Source organism: Genypterus blacodes, unplaced genomic scaffold, assembly GCF_046128005.1.
Source record: "Genypterus blacodes isolate CSIRO-AG114 ecotype Tasmania unplaced genomic scaffold, CSIRO-AGI_Gbla_v1 ptg000044l_1, whole genome shotgun sequence".
NCBI lineage: Eukaryota > Metazoa > Chordata > Actinopteri > Ophidiiformes > Ophidiidae > Genypterus > Genypterus blacodes.
Genome location: NW_027466857.1, coordinates 8874279 through 8892859, shown reverse-complemented (window position 1 = coordinate 8892859; position 18581 = coordinate 8874279). Strand labels below are relative to the sequence as shown.

Sequence of the window (18581 nt, the reverse complement as noted above, 5' to 3'; positions counted from 1 at the left end):
GGTGTCAACACAACACCAAATCACATTTGTCCCCTCCATTAATGTCACAGGCTTAAAGCGACATATCAGCACAGTGTGGAGCTTGGGTTAACTGTAATTGAAAAGGCCCAAGGGGAATTCCTGGGCTCTGTGAGGGGGCCCCCTAACCCCACCACCCTACATCTATCATTGTAGACTTAGGCCCTGGGGTGTTCTTGTAATACTGGAGGTTAACCACAAGATCGACATGCATCCCCGAATACAGCGGTCTAAAATGTGGTCCCTTGGGTCCTCCGTATTGGTATAAACACCAATCATGGGCTGAAAACAACATACAGCATTCTTAATGGCCACATACCAATGCGAGTGAGCACGAGAGCGTCATTGTATCCGTGTACAGCAAATGGATGGACTTCAATAGGGATGTGATCAGAAACGGAATCCTTTCTTCAGATGTTGAGTTCACAGGCTTGATTACACAAGCGCCTTGCAATGCATACTGCAACAGATCAAATTAAACACTCACGATTATTCACTGCTTTGAAATATCCTGGACTGTGATCAATGTGATCCCCTTTTTTAAGTTCAACCTCAAACAGCAGAAAAAAAAAAGTATTTCAATCCAGCATCTCACAATAGAGCCAATGCACTTTCATTAATAAAACGGTTTTTGACGGACAGCAAAGACAACAGGCACTTTTTGACTCTGTGCCTGTGTTTATGAGGATCAAAGACACCTTAATACTCTCTGCCAAGCGCTCTCAAGACATGATGCACAATGTAAATTAAATGGCATTAAATAGAGGCTGTAAAGGTGCAGTTTATGCTTGTTCACTTGTCTCTGACTTATATGAAAGATACCAGAGACGACATAAGGGCTCCACCTGTGATCTGATGTGGAGCCTTAATGTCGTCTACTCTTATAGGCAAAGGCCTCTGGAGTGGGGGGGGTCAAGGTTATGGTCATTCCCTCCATAAAAAAAATGGCATTGCGTTTGATAGGCCTGGCGGTTGCAGGAGTTGAAAGACCTTCAAAGATCTTATCATCTTATATTGCTTACTCCCCAGAAGTATGAATTTTGGTAAGATCTGAGTTTCCAAAACATTTCTTTTCCCTTTTGCAATGCAACGGGAAACAAAATCTCTCAATCAGCATCTAAAATTTTTATATCCAATTTGTTGTTTGCACTTCAAATGAGATAAACATCATCAGTCGTGGTGACCTACGGAGCTTCTTGTCTCACTGGGGTCCATTAAAGATTTTATGATTTCCCCAAAACTGGCTCATCCGAAACGATCAAATATATCTGTTATGTGAGACGTGAATGATGAATGGGGGGGAAATAGGGACGACTTCCTCAGAAGAAGCATCCACAGGGGAAAGGACAAATGTGTTTTAAATATGAGGACAGACGGGGCCTTTGCTTCTATCCTGCTGCATATCCACTGTGCACAGATTTCTTTAAGAGAATTCTGAAAACAATAGTGAAGGAGCCGGGTGTTGGAGGGGCTTTGGGCTTAAGTTGACAGCGGAACCCCAGTTGGAAAGTGTGAATAGGAGCCTGGTTTAATAACTGCACGGGGGGCTGGAGCTGCTGAAATCATAAAACTGCAATGCAGATGAAGATGAGAAGAAAATCTGAGGGATGCGTCTGGCTAAAGTCACGAGCACGTGGCTCTGGGATGATCGGGAATGGCTTGCAAAACACTCCGCAAACGTGCCTGTGTGCATGACGGTAATGATTGCGTTGTCTTACATAAGAGTCTGGCTTCCGTGCGTGTGTTTTAGAGCCTATTAATTGTCAAGCTGTCAAATTAACACAGGCTTACCTTCTTAATGTTCTTAAGGGCCAGCAAGCGACGTGACTCGCTGCTGTTTTTCCTGAAGAAATACTGTAAACATCCGGCATTTTCGGCTCATTCGGTCGTATTATGTATCGCACAATGCTGTACTTTAGAATCAGTCATTTTTCACTGTCCTCATTATGCACAGTTAGCTTCAGTGATGCCCGGGTGCCAAGCCCATCAGCAGCTACCGTGCTCCAACTGGAAAGAGATTTCAAATGAAATTAAAGCAGCAGTGCAGAACAGACCACAGTGCGGGGAGAGGGGTTACACGCAGAGAAAATAGTACGTACAAGTCACATTCCATGCATGTTTGGGGGAGAAGCTAGACAAGTAAACCTACCTACCATGGGGGCACACTGGGAGAGATTAGGGGCCCATCATGAAGGAGCCATAGAGGGTGAAGATAGCCAGGAGCTGCAGGGGTAGAGACAGATGAGACAGAGGGGAAGGAGGACCTGGCAACAAAAAAAGAAAGGGAGGAGGAACAGAGGGGTGGATGAATAGAGAACAAGGTGGGGAGCAACAGCACCACTGGCTTGACCTCAGGAGGTGGGCACGGGGGGGCAGAGATCCAATTAAAATCACACTTGGTCAGCCTCGCCGTGCAGCATGAGCAGCATCAGCCGGAGTTAAGTGCTGATGCAGCCCGGGACCAAAGTACGGGAGCCGCGCCGCGTCCGTTACACAAGATGTCATCCGCGGTTACCATGATGCGTTAAAGCCAACAGACCTGGCACGGCAAAGCAGCCCACCTCCTGATACACAGCTGGGGGCTCCGCCTGGAAAAGCGCGGCGCAACGGCGACCCAGGGGTGCGAGATGGCAATTCAACGCATCCCAAGGTGAAACTGATATATTTACATTAAACTAGCTGCCGTACGCCCCCGTCCAAAATGGCGCCTGCTGCTTGTTGCTAGGCAGAGAGCGCGGGAGTAAAGATGGCGCCCGACAAGTGGTAAACTGGAGAAGTGGGGGTCTCATCATTTGTGATTAATGGGGGGGAAGGGTGTGGCAGAGCTCAGTGGTTATGGAATATCACTGCTGCTTGGTCAGGATGTGTTACAGAAAGGAATTCACAGCGTACGTCTGCGTTTTTTTTGCCCGATCGCGAGGGGCACGTTCACGGACGAAAACGTCGAAACAAACGCTAAAGCAGCTTTCCTTGTGTTGGTCAAGCACGGATGGATCTCTGTTCTGTTCTCTCTGGGTAAGATTTAAGGTTTTCAGACGAAGCTAAGGGCAGAATGTGGACCTGTGAAGGGGATTCTTGGATGAATCATTTCCAGCCATTATTCCGATCAAAGCAAACCCAGTTCATCCCAGTTTACTACAAGGAAGAAACTAAACACATCCAGTGCTTAACTGATCTCTGCGTCGTCTTGTAGACTTTCACAGCAGCAGAACTTTCCACACTCATTAACCCAACAAACACACAAACGTGGATTCTTATGATACCTGAAATCCAGACAGTGTGAGTGAAAACATTACAACCTCAGTCGAACTCAGAGGGATTTTTCCAAAATGCACCTTCAAAACACCCGACTCCTCTTAAAAGATGCATTCCCTTGAGTAAAACATACATTTTTAACCAACGAACCAGCCGACTGCAACTTTGAAAGCGGCAAACAAGCTCATTAGATCTCTGCGCCTGCCTTGTGAACAATTACACCGCGAAGATGCAGTTTTTTTTAACTATACAAAATGGCAAATAATGCGACAAAACCAGCAGATTGTCGGGCCCGGGCCTCCTTCTATACTTAACCGTGCAAAGTTTGAACGTAGACGGACGTGAGTTGTATGCAAATAACAACACAGAACCTTTTAATGATCCTCAAATGTATTCCTGTGATCGGCACCGGTGGGGAAACATCTCCTGATACACTCTTGTTGCGTTCACCCCGTGTTGGTGTGTGTGTGTGTGTGTTTCCACCATCTTCACAACTACCCCTCAATCAAGTCATTTCCCTGGAATAAAGCATATCCTTGTTACTGCTAGTTAGCCGCCACGCAAGCTGTAAGTAGATATTTCAAAGAGATGTAAAACTATTGCACTTGTGACCTGCTTTCCGTTTGAAATACGTGAAGCAAATTGCTATATAGGCCTATAAGTGTCAGGCTTCATCCACGTGTTTAATGGTGTGAAATCCTGACATCCATACATGCTGATGCTGGGTATAATGCTTTACCAGTGGCAGCGGTTTCGTCTTTTTCAGAATATTATTCATCATCGTTTTGACCCATCCAGCATCCACAATATTCAACGTCTCGCCAATGCAGAACAAAGACGAAACACTGGCTATACATCACGTTACACGCCATTAAATGTTCCATTAGCTGTGGTTGATCCTGGTCACCATTTTTCCCTTTTAAGTGGGTAATAATGTTGTTAGCCAGAGGTATCATCTGTGACAGAGGAAATAAGGTAATAAGAGTTGCACTATAATAATAAGTATTCAGACATTAAATTAGCCTTTTCACCAGGATTATTAGTGACACTGAATCTGCCGAGCAAAAAGGGGGAAAAAAAGGCTTCAGACAGGAAGGTGCTCGGCTTCTCTCTGAAGTGTTTGTCCAGAAAATCAAGAAAAAATTGACGAAAATGAAGGTGAACAAAAATCGAGCATTTAAAAAAGAAAGAAGTGCAGTGTGAGGAAGTCAAAATCTTGATTTCATCTTTGTCCAGTTGATTGTAATCGGTCGCATCGCTTCAGGTTATTTTTGTCCTCTCAGGGTGGAAGTGTGTCTCTAATAATGATGTCCAGGAAGACGGAATTCACACTGAGAAGTGAGTCAAAAGAGGGAAAATAGACTTCACGATGGAGATAAAACAGTTTAGTTAGAACATTATTTTCAAAAATACTAATGGGAAGGGAAAGAATATAGGTCACGGCCGAGTCACTTCACTCCTATTTGCTGCAACTCTACAGAAAAGCAATTCCACAAAGTCCTGATTAGTGTGTGTGTGTGTGAGAGAGAGAGAGAGAGAGAGAGAGAGAGAGAGAGAGAGAGAGAGAGAGAGAGAGAGTGTGAGTGTGAGTGTGAGTGTGTGTGTGAAGAAAGGGAGAATATTAGATCAGCTTAATAAAACGGAAGCAGGAGAAGCATGAATGAAGCTGCACCTGTAAGCCCAAAACACAAACAGCATCAACAAAACCAGACTATTAGTTTTTATAAATGTCTTCATAGAGGCCAATCACAGTGATAATGATCCATCAACCAATAACCTCATGATCAATATCAAACCTCATTTTGAACCTTTAGCTTCTTTATACTCGTATGTTTCTGTTCTGGGGCCTGTTTCAACGTTTCCAGGCAGAATATTCCTCCTAATTCCCTCATATTGCAAACCTGCACATTTGTTCAGCAGCAGAAAAAAAGCATTGATTGGGTTTAATCACACATTTCTGATCAAAGAGAATATAGACACTTTAATAAAATATAGAATACATAATTAATTATACAGCAGGCGTATGTACAGTGGGACTTTATGCTAATTAAACATTTTTAATGCCATCACGAATACTGGTTTGTGCTCACGCTGCTCTTATTTTACACAGCAGAGTGGAAATATACGGCGATATACATGAACTTGAACGCGTCATGAAAACTATAACGGACCTCGTCACGCAGCTTAAACATTTCCACGAATGAACACGATACTTATGAGCCCAGGAGTGTTATTTATGAATGGAAAAGGAGTCCAAATAAACAATAACGCCCCTCTGTCGGGTATTTATAATAACATAAACATATGAGTCATGTTTCTATACGTCACAGCTAGTTTACATTCAACAAAGAGCCGCAAACCCGGAAACTCTCAAGACTCCACACGTCATTTCCATTAATAATCCCGTCACATGTTTAGATATATTTCATAATTACGCAATACGGAGAACAATATGTCATGTAGACTTTTTTTAATGGGGCGTAACCTAGGATACGAGCCCCATAGAAACAGATAGAACATATAAACTCACCACGATTAGAATAAAGATGAGTCACAGATATTTTTGAACAACATTCACATAGGAACACAGAGAGAGAGAGAGAGAGAATAGAGAAGTCCTCTTTTAGGTTCTCAGAGGATGTTGCTACACTGCTTTGGCGGGAAGGAGTCCACGCCGCTGTGGCACGTGTACCATCCGTTAACGAGGCTTTTCTGAAAGGGGGACGTGGAGTGGAAAGTCCTGGAGCTCTGGGCGAACGTGTGGCCCGTCTGTCCGCAGGGGTACTGGGAGGAGGACTGGGACCTGTAGCCGCCCCTCTGCAGCAACAAAGGGTCCAACAGGGGCTGCGACCTGTGTGTCGAGTAGTCCAAACTGCTGTCAAACGTGTGATGGAAACGTGACCTCGAGGTGGACTCGTCTCGGCTCTCCGGGGACAAGGGGAGCTCTTGTTGATGTTGCTGCTGCTGCTGCTGCTGGGCGGAGCTGGGGGGTCGAGGCGGGCTGATCTGGGACCCGTCCGTGACACGGGGCGACCTGGTCTCGCCGAGGTGACCCGGCTCGCTCTTGGCCCCGCTCGCCGCCGCCGCCGCCTTGTTGCAGTGCAGCTTCATGTGCTTGCGCAGGGAGCTGGGGTGGGTGTAGCACTTGTCGCAGCCCCTGACCTTGCACATGTAGGGTTTGTCGCTGGAGTGAACGTGCGAATGCTTCTTCCGGTCGCTGCTGTTCGCGAACCTCCGGTTGCACCCCTCGAACTCGCATTTAAAAGGTTTTTCACCTAAACGTGCAAAGAGAGAAATGACGAAGATGGTTGGGTTTGTTGTTGTTGTTGTTTTTGTTTTTTTATACAGTCCCGTAAACGCAACACACCCTGACCGAGCACGTGCGCTTGCCCCTTGAGCGCGTGCACGTCCACAACAAACGATACATTTTTCTGCAATAAAAGATGTCGTGTGTGTATTTATGTTTCAATCACGCGTGTAAAGCAGCAGGACGCAGAAATATGACGTTAAAATAATCCACGCAAAAATACCTCTAATGTATTTCTTTGTCATAAATTACGTCTCATTAACAAAGCTCGGTGAATACGCAGTAGTATAATGTAATGATGTCATTAATCGTCCCTTTTCTCCGTCTGCGCTCCTTTGCTTTAATTAGTGGAACAATTTACACCAGAAGAAGAATAAAAAGAAGAGGGCGCCTGATAAAAATCATTTTATTCTGCTTTATTCTTCTAAAGGCCTTTCACTTCCTGGCTTCCTTCCCCCTATGTTCACTTTAAGGCCTCGCGCTGCAGTATAATTACACACGTTGCCACAATTACACTTTAGTCAAAGTGAGAATAAAGAGATTGCGCTGCAAAATCGTTTTTATTAATGGAATGATTCCGTTCTGGCTCGTCAGCAGTGTAATAAAGCTCACAAAAACTCAATGATTTGCTTCTTTCCAAATGAAAACAACCCGCAGGCCTGCCACAGTGATCAACAAGAAGATTACAAGCAAATTAGACTTTAACTTCAATATTTTACTGATATATTGTCTATACATTGCTGCTGGTTGCTTTATTGCTGGTCGTCATTTACGCGCATTTTTTTCCATTAATTCCAGCTCCATCAGCGCGCGCTGTGGAGATGAAGCCCTGGGAGGCAGCTGAGGCCGCGTAACGGTGACGTCACCACTCTCCGGTGTCCCCCCGCATTTATTTATTAATTTCGCTGAATGAAGTGGGAGAGGCGCCCCGCGCGCATGGGCCTGCACAGCGCGCGCTGCTGCTGCTCACAGCGTGCGGCCCGCGCGCGCACGTGTGTGCGTGTGTGTGTGTGTGTGTGTGTGTGAGAGAGAGAGTGTGTGTGCGCGCGTGCTTTAATCCTGCAAAGCCAACTGCAATAACAACACACAGCAACGAAGGGAACTTTTTTTATCAACAAAGAATAACAATAATAATAAAAGGATTTGACAACACATTTAAAATTAAATCGAATCGAAAGTATAAATGTATTTGTTATTGCCCATTTATTATGAGCGTTATTTAAGATGATTTAAATGTTCTGAATCATGCACTGACCTGTGTGAGTCCTCTTGTGGATCTTTAGATTCTCTGATCGTGCAAACACCTTCTCGCAGCCGTGGAACGGGCAGGGGAACGGCTTCTCCCCCGTGTGCACCCGGACGTGGTTCACCAGCTTGTACTTGGCTTTGAAAGGCTTTCTGTCCCGGCAGCAGCTCTCCCAGTGGCACACATACTCGGAGTGCTCGGGTCCCCCGACATGCTCCACTGTCACATGGGTGACAAGTTCATACATGCTCCCGAAGGCTCTGGAGCAAGGCAGCTTCCCAGCCCCCTCTTGGCCGTCAGTCCACTTGCACACCAGCTCGTGTTTCACACTTTGCTTGGAGCACCTGAGGAAAGCGTCGCCTCCTCCACGCTGGATCGCCATGTTGAGGGGCTTGTAGAGACCCAGAAACTGGGTGACGAGCTGCTGGCTGTTCCCCTTGGGACTGATGGCTTGGCCATAGTGGTGAGTCCGGCTGAGCAGGTCTCCAGGTAGACCCAGCATCATCTGGCTGCCGAGCTCTCGAGTAGCGTCGGAGGAGCCATGGGCCTGCTCCTGGTAGCTGGTGAAAAAAGAGTGACTTCTGTTGTCCCTGCAGCCCGGAAAGTCCCGATACCTTGCAATCCCGCCATGTTGGTTTGCTCTTGATGCCAGTTGATCAGTGACGGGTGGCATGCCGGCTCCAGACAGATTGGCTCCAATGATAATGCCCCTAGGGCTGTGCTCTAAGCGGTGGCTGGGGTATCCAGAGTCTGAAAAAGTGGGGACCGAGTGGTCAACATATGCACTGGACCTCGTCTCTGGGTAGTCTCGCAAATTGTGCGAGGGGCAGAGTTTTAAGGAAGTGCCAGTGGGGTGTCCCATGTGCTCTCCTGCCAAAGGTGGCAGCACCACGCTGGGTTCAGTATTGCTCTCCCCGGGGTTGACGCAAGAGAGAGGGCAGCCACTAAACCTCGACAGGCTTGTCATGTTTTGTTGTAAGTTTGTTCTATGAGTTTGCAGAACCATTCAGGATTCACCTAGAAATCCTCTTCCCATGTTTCCCTGAGCGGCACCATCTGCACGTGAACATGGCAGGAGTGAGACCCAGACTCGACGTGGTTAAAGTTGGTCTGAGTCCCATGCCGTTCACTTTGCCCTCTTGATTTGTGGCAATAACCGTGGTAGTAAAAATGCTTCGAAACAGGCCATGGTGCAATATAAAAGCACAGCAGGCAAACGTGCTTTTAAAAAAGGGAGCGTTGGGATTGGCTGGAATGCGGCGTGATTGACAGGCGCTGGGTTTGTTTTAAAAGGGACACGCAGGCTTTCACCGCACGACTCCGTTTTTCAAATATCGCAGAGAAAAATGCTTTGAAATGTGCCGCGACGCGCCCGAATCTTTAACTTCAACCGCCTTAACGTGAGACCCGCTGCACATAAAGAGACGAATACGGGCAGAAGAACGCGTTCGATCAGGCGAGGACACAGGAACACCGGTCTGTCCTCCTTCTTCTGTCCCCCCCCCACCCCCCCACGCAAAGTGCATTTAGCCCCACGGGAATAATAGAGACGCACCGGCCACTGCGCGTCCGGACCAATTACAATCAAAAGTCCGGAAAAAGTAATAAATAAATCAATAACATTTACTTTATATCCGCTGATGCTCCTGAACGCATCACAGAGGCGCGTGACGTATTTATTTTGTATATTTTCTGTTTAATTTCTTTCGTCTCTTTGCGTCTTTACACGTTGGTAAAGCAACAAGTAGTGGTTGTAAACGTTAATCACCTGGATTATTGTGAAGTCTATTTAATTAAGACGGTTTTTGCTGCAGTAAAATTGCAAACTCATAACTCGCACAGGAGGATCTGCGGTCATATCTCACCTCTGAGCCTCATATCGGCCTGCAAGTCAACGCTTCATCCTAACATTAAAATAATCCAATAACAATCTGCACAGAGAGAGAAGCGCGCTGCACACACACACTCACACACACACACGCGTACGTGTACGTGTATTTAAGGTGACAGACAGCAGTGGTTGGGCTCTGCTCCTCTTATGAAACTTGTCTCCTTCAGGGTGCTGTGAGGACAGCAGCTTCCAAACTGACACACACGCACACACACACACACACTGAAGCCCGGCTCACACTCACTCCTTTCATCTCTTACTTCCAGTGGAACCTCCGTGAGATCCAGATTGAAGCTTATCCAGTATTTAAAAGTGAAAATTCTCTTTTATTTCCCTCGATTTTCATCGATTTTCAACCTGGCAGTAAATGTAAACTTTATTTCTTTGCAACCCCTCTCTCCACATTGTTATGCTGACGTCACCTGCAGTGGATCCTGGGCAGAGACAAAGCAAGGGGCCCACTTGACATTAAGTGGCGCACAGACAGGCCCAGAACTGGCCTAATTCCGTCATGATTGTAATGGACGCTCATGTTTGTCAACCTTTAACCCGATGCATTTCCGAAAATGATTGAGGGTTAGAGGCCAATAAACCCAAACTTTACAATCTGTCTCACACACACACACACACACACACACACACACACACACACACACACACACACACACACACACACACACACACACTCACACACAAGAGCCTCATTTACACTAAAGGGACTGAAATAAAGTGAAATGTTCTGGAAAATAAATCTACTTTTATGATGCATAATGCTGCTGTGATTCTATTAATCCGTAAACTGTAAGTAAGAGTTTATCCAAGCAGTGATGAGGCCCAAAGAGCAGATATATATATGATTTAATATAGAATAATATTTAAATAGTCTTTACATGTAAAGTGGTGGAAATGTTCACTTTGCCTTTAATGTGTTTATGACTTCATAACAGTCAGGATTTAGTCTAAAGGTAATAAGAGTTTTTCCATAAATTCAGGTTATACAATTAAACATATATGTGTGTGTGTGTTTGTGTGTACATATATGTTTATTTTTGTATAATCAAATTTGTGTACACATAAAATTACAAATATTTACAAATAATTATTGTGTTGATTAATGTTTCTATTTTACACTTGTAACTTGTTGGATTATTGACACATATTATGATTTAAAGGTTTTATATTTACTGCATTATTATTATTATTGTTCATCGGTCCGCTCTAACCTCTGTCCAGCATTATTACAGAATTTCTTTTTTTTTAATAGAGCCACGTCTGTCACAACATAGCAGCTTGTGAAGCATCAACAACCTCAGATTATAGGAACAAATAGAAGCATAACATTTATAATCCCAACTATTTAAATCTGTTTCTTTATATTCCTGTTAAATGTGAGTAGTAAAAGCTCATATGGGTCAGTCGGTCACACACTCCACCACTGTATGGACCACATAGACTGATAACATTTTTTTAATTTGGACGCCGTTTAGTAAAATCCTTTTTTTTTTTATGAAACATCACTGTCAGAAAACCACACACACACACAAAGAACACACACTTGTACACACAGCTGTATTAAACTAGTATTGCCAATCGAACAGTGCAAAAAAGAGGGAGATGTAGAGGGAATGTGTGTGTGTGTGTGTGTGTGTTTGAGTGTGTGTGTGTGTGTGTCTGACAGAAATAAATGCTGTCTTCATGTACAGTACTGTGTGATACCAGCAGGAGTGTGTGTGTGTGTGTGTGTGTGTGTGTGTTTAGATATTATAATTGATGAGGGGCAGCAGTGCTCAGTGATTGCCACATTTTTATGAAATGTGGATGAATGAACAGATGTGGGACGAGTCCAGATGCTTCAGTGAAATCACAGCCAGATGTCAATGAGGCCTCTGCATCGTCCACATACGGGGACATCAGTCACACCAGGTCTGAGTACACACACACACACACCAGCAGTCATGCAGTCATGATGTCTGCAAAACGCTGAGATGAATCCCAATGAGGCGAACACAGAGCAGAGACATGTACCTGCTAGTGTGTGACGCAGGGATGAGGATGAGGATGAGGAGGAGGATTATATGCTGTGACACACACGTGATCAATCGTCATGTAAAAACCCCCGGAGACAAAAACCTGAGTCATGGTCAGGACAGACCTCACACACAGGTGATGGGGACGCGTCCTATCTCACCAACAACACATTGACTTCAGGAAAACAAAGTGTTTCTGCTAAATTAGTGGAGATAATCTCACACACATTTTGTTCCACTCACACAGAAATCCCACTGAAATGAATGTGCACTTGTTTCACTGAGGGAATATGAATATGTGCAGCTACAGCTTTGAGTGTAAACGTGTAAAAGTCTGGCCGTGAACACACACACACACACACACACACACACACACACACACACACACACACACACACACACAAACACACCCCATCAGTATGATTCTCCTTAAATCACAGCAGAGTTAACACAGTTTGCATACACCACATTAACACACACTGAAAAAACATTAAAGTTAATTTAGCACAAGTAAAAGTGTTGTTTATTGTCCTGATGCATATTTACTATTTATTTGAAATATTAACGAGTATACAAGTGGATAAAAACACTGACACAAATACTGTCAGAGTACGGGTGGAGGTGTTTTACTCAGAGAGATCACAGAAAGTACTTTAGTTTGGACACTGTTGACTTTCATTCCTGCAGGCCAGACAACGAGGAAACACACACACACACACACACACACACACACACACACGCACACACTGAGACTCTGGATCACATCACACACGCACACACACATACACACACACACACACACACACACACATACATCCCCGGTGAGAGTAAAGGTGAGCTGCTGCTTCTGTTCTGCTCTTTTTTCAGCTTTCGACGCTACAAGCTACAATATATGGACATTTGGGAAGATACCGCGCATGCTCAGTGAGAAGGAGACTTTACCCGAACCAATGAGCTTCCTGGCAGAGAAGAAGAAGAACCACATGAAATGACACACACACACACACACACACACACACACACACACACACACACACACACACACACACACTCGTTCACTTTAACCGTTTACACATGATGGAGTACAACCAAACTGAGGTCCTTATGTTAAATATAGCTAAACAAATAAATACTTTAATTATTGTGCTTAAAAAGGAGACGGGACGTTTCTAGAAATAAGTAGAATTAAATTCACTAGATTTGATATATTTGAAGGCATGAAAGCAGCGATAGTAAATAGGAGTGTGTGTGTGTGTGTGTGTGTGTGTGTGTGTGTGTGTGTGTGTGTGTGTGTGTGTGTGTGTGTGTGTGTGTGTGTGTATTGGTGTGTGTGTCTGAGAGTGTGTGTGTGTGTGTGTGTGCCAAACGGTGATAAAAGTGTAAATAAGAATAAGCTGATAAAATACATTTCCTCCTCTTTTTTGTCGCTCTATGTATTTATGCTCTATAAATGTCAGATGCTCTCTAAGCTCTATTTTTAAAAGAGATTAAATTTGAAAAAAAAGAATAATAATATTAATTAAATAAAACCCTAAACCTTTGCACTGCTGAGTCTCTGACTGCGTCCCTCACGTAGTTTTGCAGGGAATGACGCATAATCAGACAGCGTGGGTTTGAATCCCTAATCGTCCAGATTCAGACACGTGGAAATAAATAAGGAAGGAAGGAAATAGGAAAGGAAGCGATCAGCTGGAGGTTTGATGCCAGATGGAGGTCGAGGTGAGTTTGGAATTTAACTCCGCTCGGCCCAGCAACAGTTGCTCTGCACCAGTGTGTGCGGGGGAAGCTCGCTCCCTCCGTGCGCGCACCCGTTTTTGCGCCACATCCCGTTAGTTAATTATTAATAACGCGACCGCAAATATGGTTATAAGAGCGGTGTGTGTGCGTGTGCGTGTGCGTGTGCGTGTGCGTGTGCGTGTGTGGAGCCTTCGCGTTTCAACGAGCCAATAAAATATGGAGGGAATAGAGGAAAAATTTAACGGCCTGTCACTTGTGGAAGTTCACTAAGGTCGCTATAAATCTAACAGAGAAAACTGCAAAGGCAAACTCGCTGCAGTTTAACTCTCCCTGTGTGTGTGTGTGTGTGTGTGTGCGTGTGTGTGTGTGCGTGTGAGTGTGTGAGTGAGTAAGAGAGAGAGAGAGAGAGAGAGAGAGAGAGTGAAGGAGGTAGTAAACTGAGAAAGAGAGGGGGGCGGGGGGGGCGGCTTGTGGAGTTTTTAACGCCAAGTTAAAGTTTGTGCAAAAAGCGCCTAAGTGCGGGGCCTGTAATGTCCATTTACACACAGCACAAGCACACAATGTCTAGCTGGACCTCCACACACACGCACGCAGAGCAAATATGAAGAAAAGGGTGTAGATGGAGACACGCGCACGTCACACGCACACACACAGGCCACCACACACACAAATATATGACAAGGCCACCACACACAAGCATATATGACAGAATGGAGCATAAACTCACCTCTGCGCAGGAAGTGATGATGTTCTCTGTGCGACTGAGGGCGGATGTTGGATGAGAGCGGAATGAAGGAGTGATTTGGAAAGATTTTTCTGTGTTTTTTTTTAGGGGGGGGGGTCCAGATCCCCTAAAATAAAGAATGTGGAGCTCCTTCCTGGGACAGATTGAAGGAAGGGGGGTAGGAGGAGGAGGGGGGGTCTGGATGGTGAAAAGGCTCGTAGTTAAAAAGCGCCGCTTGAAGCACTCAGCGCGTCTCTGAACTTGATCAGATTGTGCTGCGTCCTGCAGCGAGTCAGCGGCGGAGCCTGTGAAAACTTGCTCAATGGCACAGAGTTTTTTGGGGCGCTGAGCGAGAAAAAAAAGAAGAAGGAGGAAAAAAAAATTCTCAGGATATTACAATTACTGCCATCTTTCTTTCTGTCTTTTATTCCTCCGTCTTACGCCCTATAGAGCTTTGCAAAAAAAAAAAGAGAGAAAGAGAAAAAATCCCCCCCCCCCTTTCAAGCGGCTTCAAGAAAAGCCACATTTTGGAACCGTGCCAAGTACACTGAAGTTTTCAGTTAATAACAAAACACACAGATAGATAGATAGATAGATAGATAGATAGATAGATAGATAGATAGATAGATAGATAGATAGATAGATAGATAGATAGATAGATAGATAGATAGATAGATAGATGCCTGTCACACAACTTGACTACTTCCATTTAGTTGAGTGTACAATAAAATAAAAAATCTGACTAATTAAAGGTTTATTTTTTATTAAAATTAATAAATAATGTACGGTAACTTCAATTATACGATGTAAATCTATACAATAAAATAGTTGTCCGTTAGAAGTTTGAACAGGTCAGCAGATAGTGAGCAGAGTTTGAACCTCCCTGTGTTTACTTATAAACCTTATATATTTGTATTGCGTGTATACTTTCACCACTTTAAGGATTTAAACTTCACGTTTGCGTTCCAGCGGACCTGCGCTCCGCGCGCCTCGCAGCATCTGAGCCCGGGAGCTCCTCTCTACCTGCGAAATAATGCGCCATCTAACCAATCACACGCGGCCAATCGAGACGAGCTGCCATCTTCAATACCGAACGGTGCCAATCACCGGAAATCTAGCCAATTACCTCCCTCTATCGTGGTCACGTGTCTCAGCGCGAGCCGGCCGTTGATTGGCTGCCGTAGCACTGCCTCCCGAGTTCATTTATGTTCTGGGAGTGAGTGATTGACTTTATCAGTCCAAGGACATCATCCGCCTGGAAAGGGGGGGAAGTTTGATCCTCTTTCTCACGGATCCGAACTCAACGGGAGTTTTTTTCTCCCAAACTCTTTCACGCGCAGGATTTTCCCTGTTTTGGCTTGGTTTGTTTTTTTTTATTTTAGGAATTTTCTTTTAGTCCGAACGCGGTTATTTCTCGTCGCACTGTGTGTGAGCGTGTGTGTTGGTGTGTGTGAGAGAGAGAGCAGCGCGCGCGCTCCGCTAAACTGGATTTTATTTGTATTTTCCGTTTCCTTCCCGTCTCCTAAGTTTGCCTCGCGCTCATGACTATGCTTCTTGACAGCGGTCCGCAGTTCGCGTCGCTAGGAGTCGGAGGCTTCGGGACACCGCGGCATCACCACGACATCGGGAACAGAGACCCGAGCCTGGGACTGAACCCTTTCTCCGACTCGTCCCACTCCGCTGCTTTCAAAATCAGCCCCGTGGCTCACGACATCGCCTCCAGCCAGACGTCGGCGTTCACCCCGCAAGCCACTGGATACGCGGCCGCCCTGGGACACTCTCACGGCGGGCAGGTGGGCTCGTACGGCGGGGGAGCCTTCAATTCGACGCGGGACTTTCTCTTCCGGAACCGGGGTGTCGCAGAGCCCTCAGCGCCGAGCGCCCAGCATGGGATCTTTGCCGCTTCGGCGGGGAGCCTCCACGGGCCGCCCGGGCTCACCGATAACCCGGGACATCTGTTGTTTCCAGGACTTCACGACCAGGGGGTGAGCCACACTTCGCCGAGTGGACATGTTGTTAACAGCCAGATGCACCTCGGCTTACGGGGGGACATTTTCGGAAGACCCGATCCCTACCGCCCGGTCGCGAGCCCCCGGACGGACCCGTACGGGGCTCAGCTGCACAACTACAACCACCCCATCAACATGAACATGGGGATGAACGTGCCGACGCACCACGGCCCGGGGGCCTTCTTCAGATACATGCGGCAGCCCATCAAACAAGAACTCTCCTGCAAATGGATCGACGAGAACCAGATGAACAGACCCAAAAAGACCTGCGAGAGGACGTTCAGCACCATGCACGAGATGGTCACGCATGTGTCCATGGAGCACGTCGGCGGGCCCGAGCAGAGCAACCACGTCTGCTTCTGGGAGGACTGTCCGAGGGAGGGGAAGTCCTTTAAGGCCAAGTACAAACTGGTCAACCACATCCGAGTGCACACAGGCGAGAAGCCGTTCCCGTGTCCTTTCCCCGGATGTGGGAAAATATTCGCCCGGTCGGAAAATCTGAAAATACACAAAAGAACGCACACAGGTAAGACAGTTTGTGTGTGTGTGTGTGTGTGTGTGTGTGTGTGTGTGTGTGTTTGTGTGTATGTGTGTGTGTGTTTATTTCCACGCGTGAAATTACATTTTAAGGGAGCGAGACTTTGAGAGTGTGTGAAATACAAGCGGGCATGTGTGTGTGTTGTGTTAGGGAACAGAAGGAGGATGAGAGCAGGGGGCGCACAGTTCTCACAGCTCCACTCTCATTTCAGATTAAATGCAACGATGTGTAGCAGAACATCACGTGGCCTCATTTATACTTTGATATAATTCTTTTATTTTCTTAAAACTCATGTATTTGTGTAGCCAATGAACTCAAAGTGTTTGGGGTGGGAGGGAAAAAAGTTTGGGGCTCTGTTGCTCCTTTTTTATACAGACCACAGGGATGTGTGGTTCTTTGTGTGCAGCATAAACAATTACTATAAATCAAGATGCGTGTGTGAGAGTGTGTGTTTGTGTGTGTGAGAGAGAGAGTGTGTGTTCTATCACTGATAGAACAGGAGCATATAAAGCAGAAATGCCCTGTTGATTCAGTGTTTACTATATAAGATCAGACGCACAAAGCAGGGCAGCAGTAGGCCTGTTGAATAATTAAGCCTGACAGAGTGTGTGTGAGTGTGTGTAGCAACAGCAGTGAGTCTATCCCGCATCTGCTGCTCTTTTATTTATTTATATTTATTTAAAAAATGCAGGTATTTGCGTCTGGAGAGTTGTGTGTGTGTGTGTGTGTGGAGGGGAAGTTCTGGTCTTGCTGTGCGTCTTTTTATTTGCGTAATTTACAGTGTGTGTGCGTGTGTGTGTGTTTAATCCCCGCAGGTGAGAAGCCGTTTAAGTGTGAATTTGACGGCTGTGACAGACGCTTCGCCAACAGCAGCGACAGGAAAAAGCACATGCACGTCCACACGTCAGACAAGCCGTACATCTGCAAAGTGTGCGACAAGTCCTACACACACCCCAGCTCTCTCAGGAAACACATGAAGGTAATTAACGTCTTCATTACACCTTAAACACATTAACCCAAACCCCTCCTCCCCCTACCCAACCACCACCATCATCATCATCATCAGACAGAGGGGGGGAGACGATCACAACTTCAGGCTGCTGCTCAAAGTGATGCAGTCACTCTTGATTAGACACTTTGGGCTTTTAGCGACACTAAACTATGCTTTTTGGCTTTAAATGAACACGTTTATTTAAAGTGAGTAAGATGTGTTTCCCCTCGTTTCCGGTCTCTGTGTAGTCACGTTTTATTTAGGCTTCGATTGCAGTAGAAACGTGTTACAGAGAGCAGAAGCTGAGCTGCTTAGCCTCTTTATTTACAAATGGCACACTGGGTTGCCAGGTCTGCTCGATATCAAGTTCTGTGCTAGGGGTGACATGTCAGCGTCTCCACAACTCACACGCTCCCTCTTGCTTCTCTCCCCCCTCCACTCGCAGGTACACGAGTCTCAAGGATCCGAGTCGTCCCCAGCAGCGAGCTCCGGATACGAGTCGTCCACGCCGCCCGTGCTGGTCTCAGCAGGAGCGGAGGATCCGACAAAAACACCGCCGACAGCCGTGCAAAACACGTCTGGACACGGCGAAGGACTGGCACCCAACTTTAACGAATGGTACGTTTGAGGGACGAAGAAGAAAATAAACTCTTTGATTGTGGACCACGGGGGCGGAGGATAACCCTTAAAAACTATTCCTGATCACACACACACTTACACACACTTACACACACACTCTGACATCCATACACACATACACACAGATGGAATTGGGACAACATGAGGAAGATGAGAGCAAAAGCCAGCAAACAAGCAGGCCACGTCCGTTCTCAGGATC

The 18581-nt window shown here is 45.9% G+C and overlaps 2 protein-coding genes across 3 annotated transcripts; one reads left to right on the top strand and one right to left on the bottom strand.

Moving 5' to 3' along the window:
• Positions 1–5904: 5904 nt before the first annotated feature.
• On the bottom strand, positions 5905–8793 carry zic6 (zic family member 6). The gene is made up of 2 exons (XM_076149175.1): positions 7836–8793; positions 5905–6548 (listed from the first exon to the last, which is right to left on the bottom strand). Exons 1-2 carry the CDS (start codon positions 8791–8793, stop codon positions 5905–5907), a joined length of 1602 nt encoding a protein of 533 aa, XP_076005290.1.
• Positions 8794–15746: 6953 nt separating this feature from the next.
• Positions 15747–18371, top strand: zic3 (zic family member 3 heterotaxy 1 (odd-paired homolog, Drosophila)). 2 transcript variants are annotated; one of them, XM_076149118.1, is made up of 3 exons: positions 15747–16740; positions 17568–17731; positions 18189–18371. In XM_076149118.1, the coding sequence occupies exons 1-3, from the start codon at positions 15747–15749 to the stop codon at positions 18369–18371; spliced, it is 1341 nt and encodes a 446-aa protein (XP_076005233.1). The 2 variants fall into 2 exon arrangements, with proteins under 2 accessions (XP_076005233.1, XP_076005231.1); XM_076149116.1 differs by having other exon boundaries at positions 17568–17740.
• Positions 18372–18581: the final 210 nt, after the last annotated feature.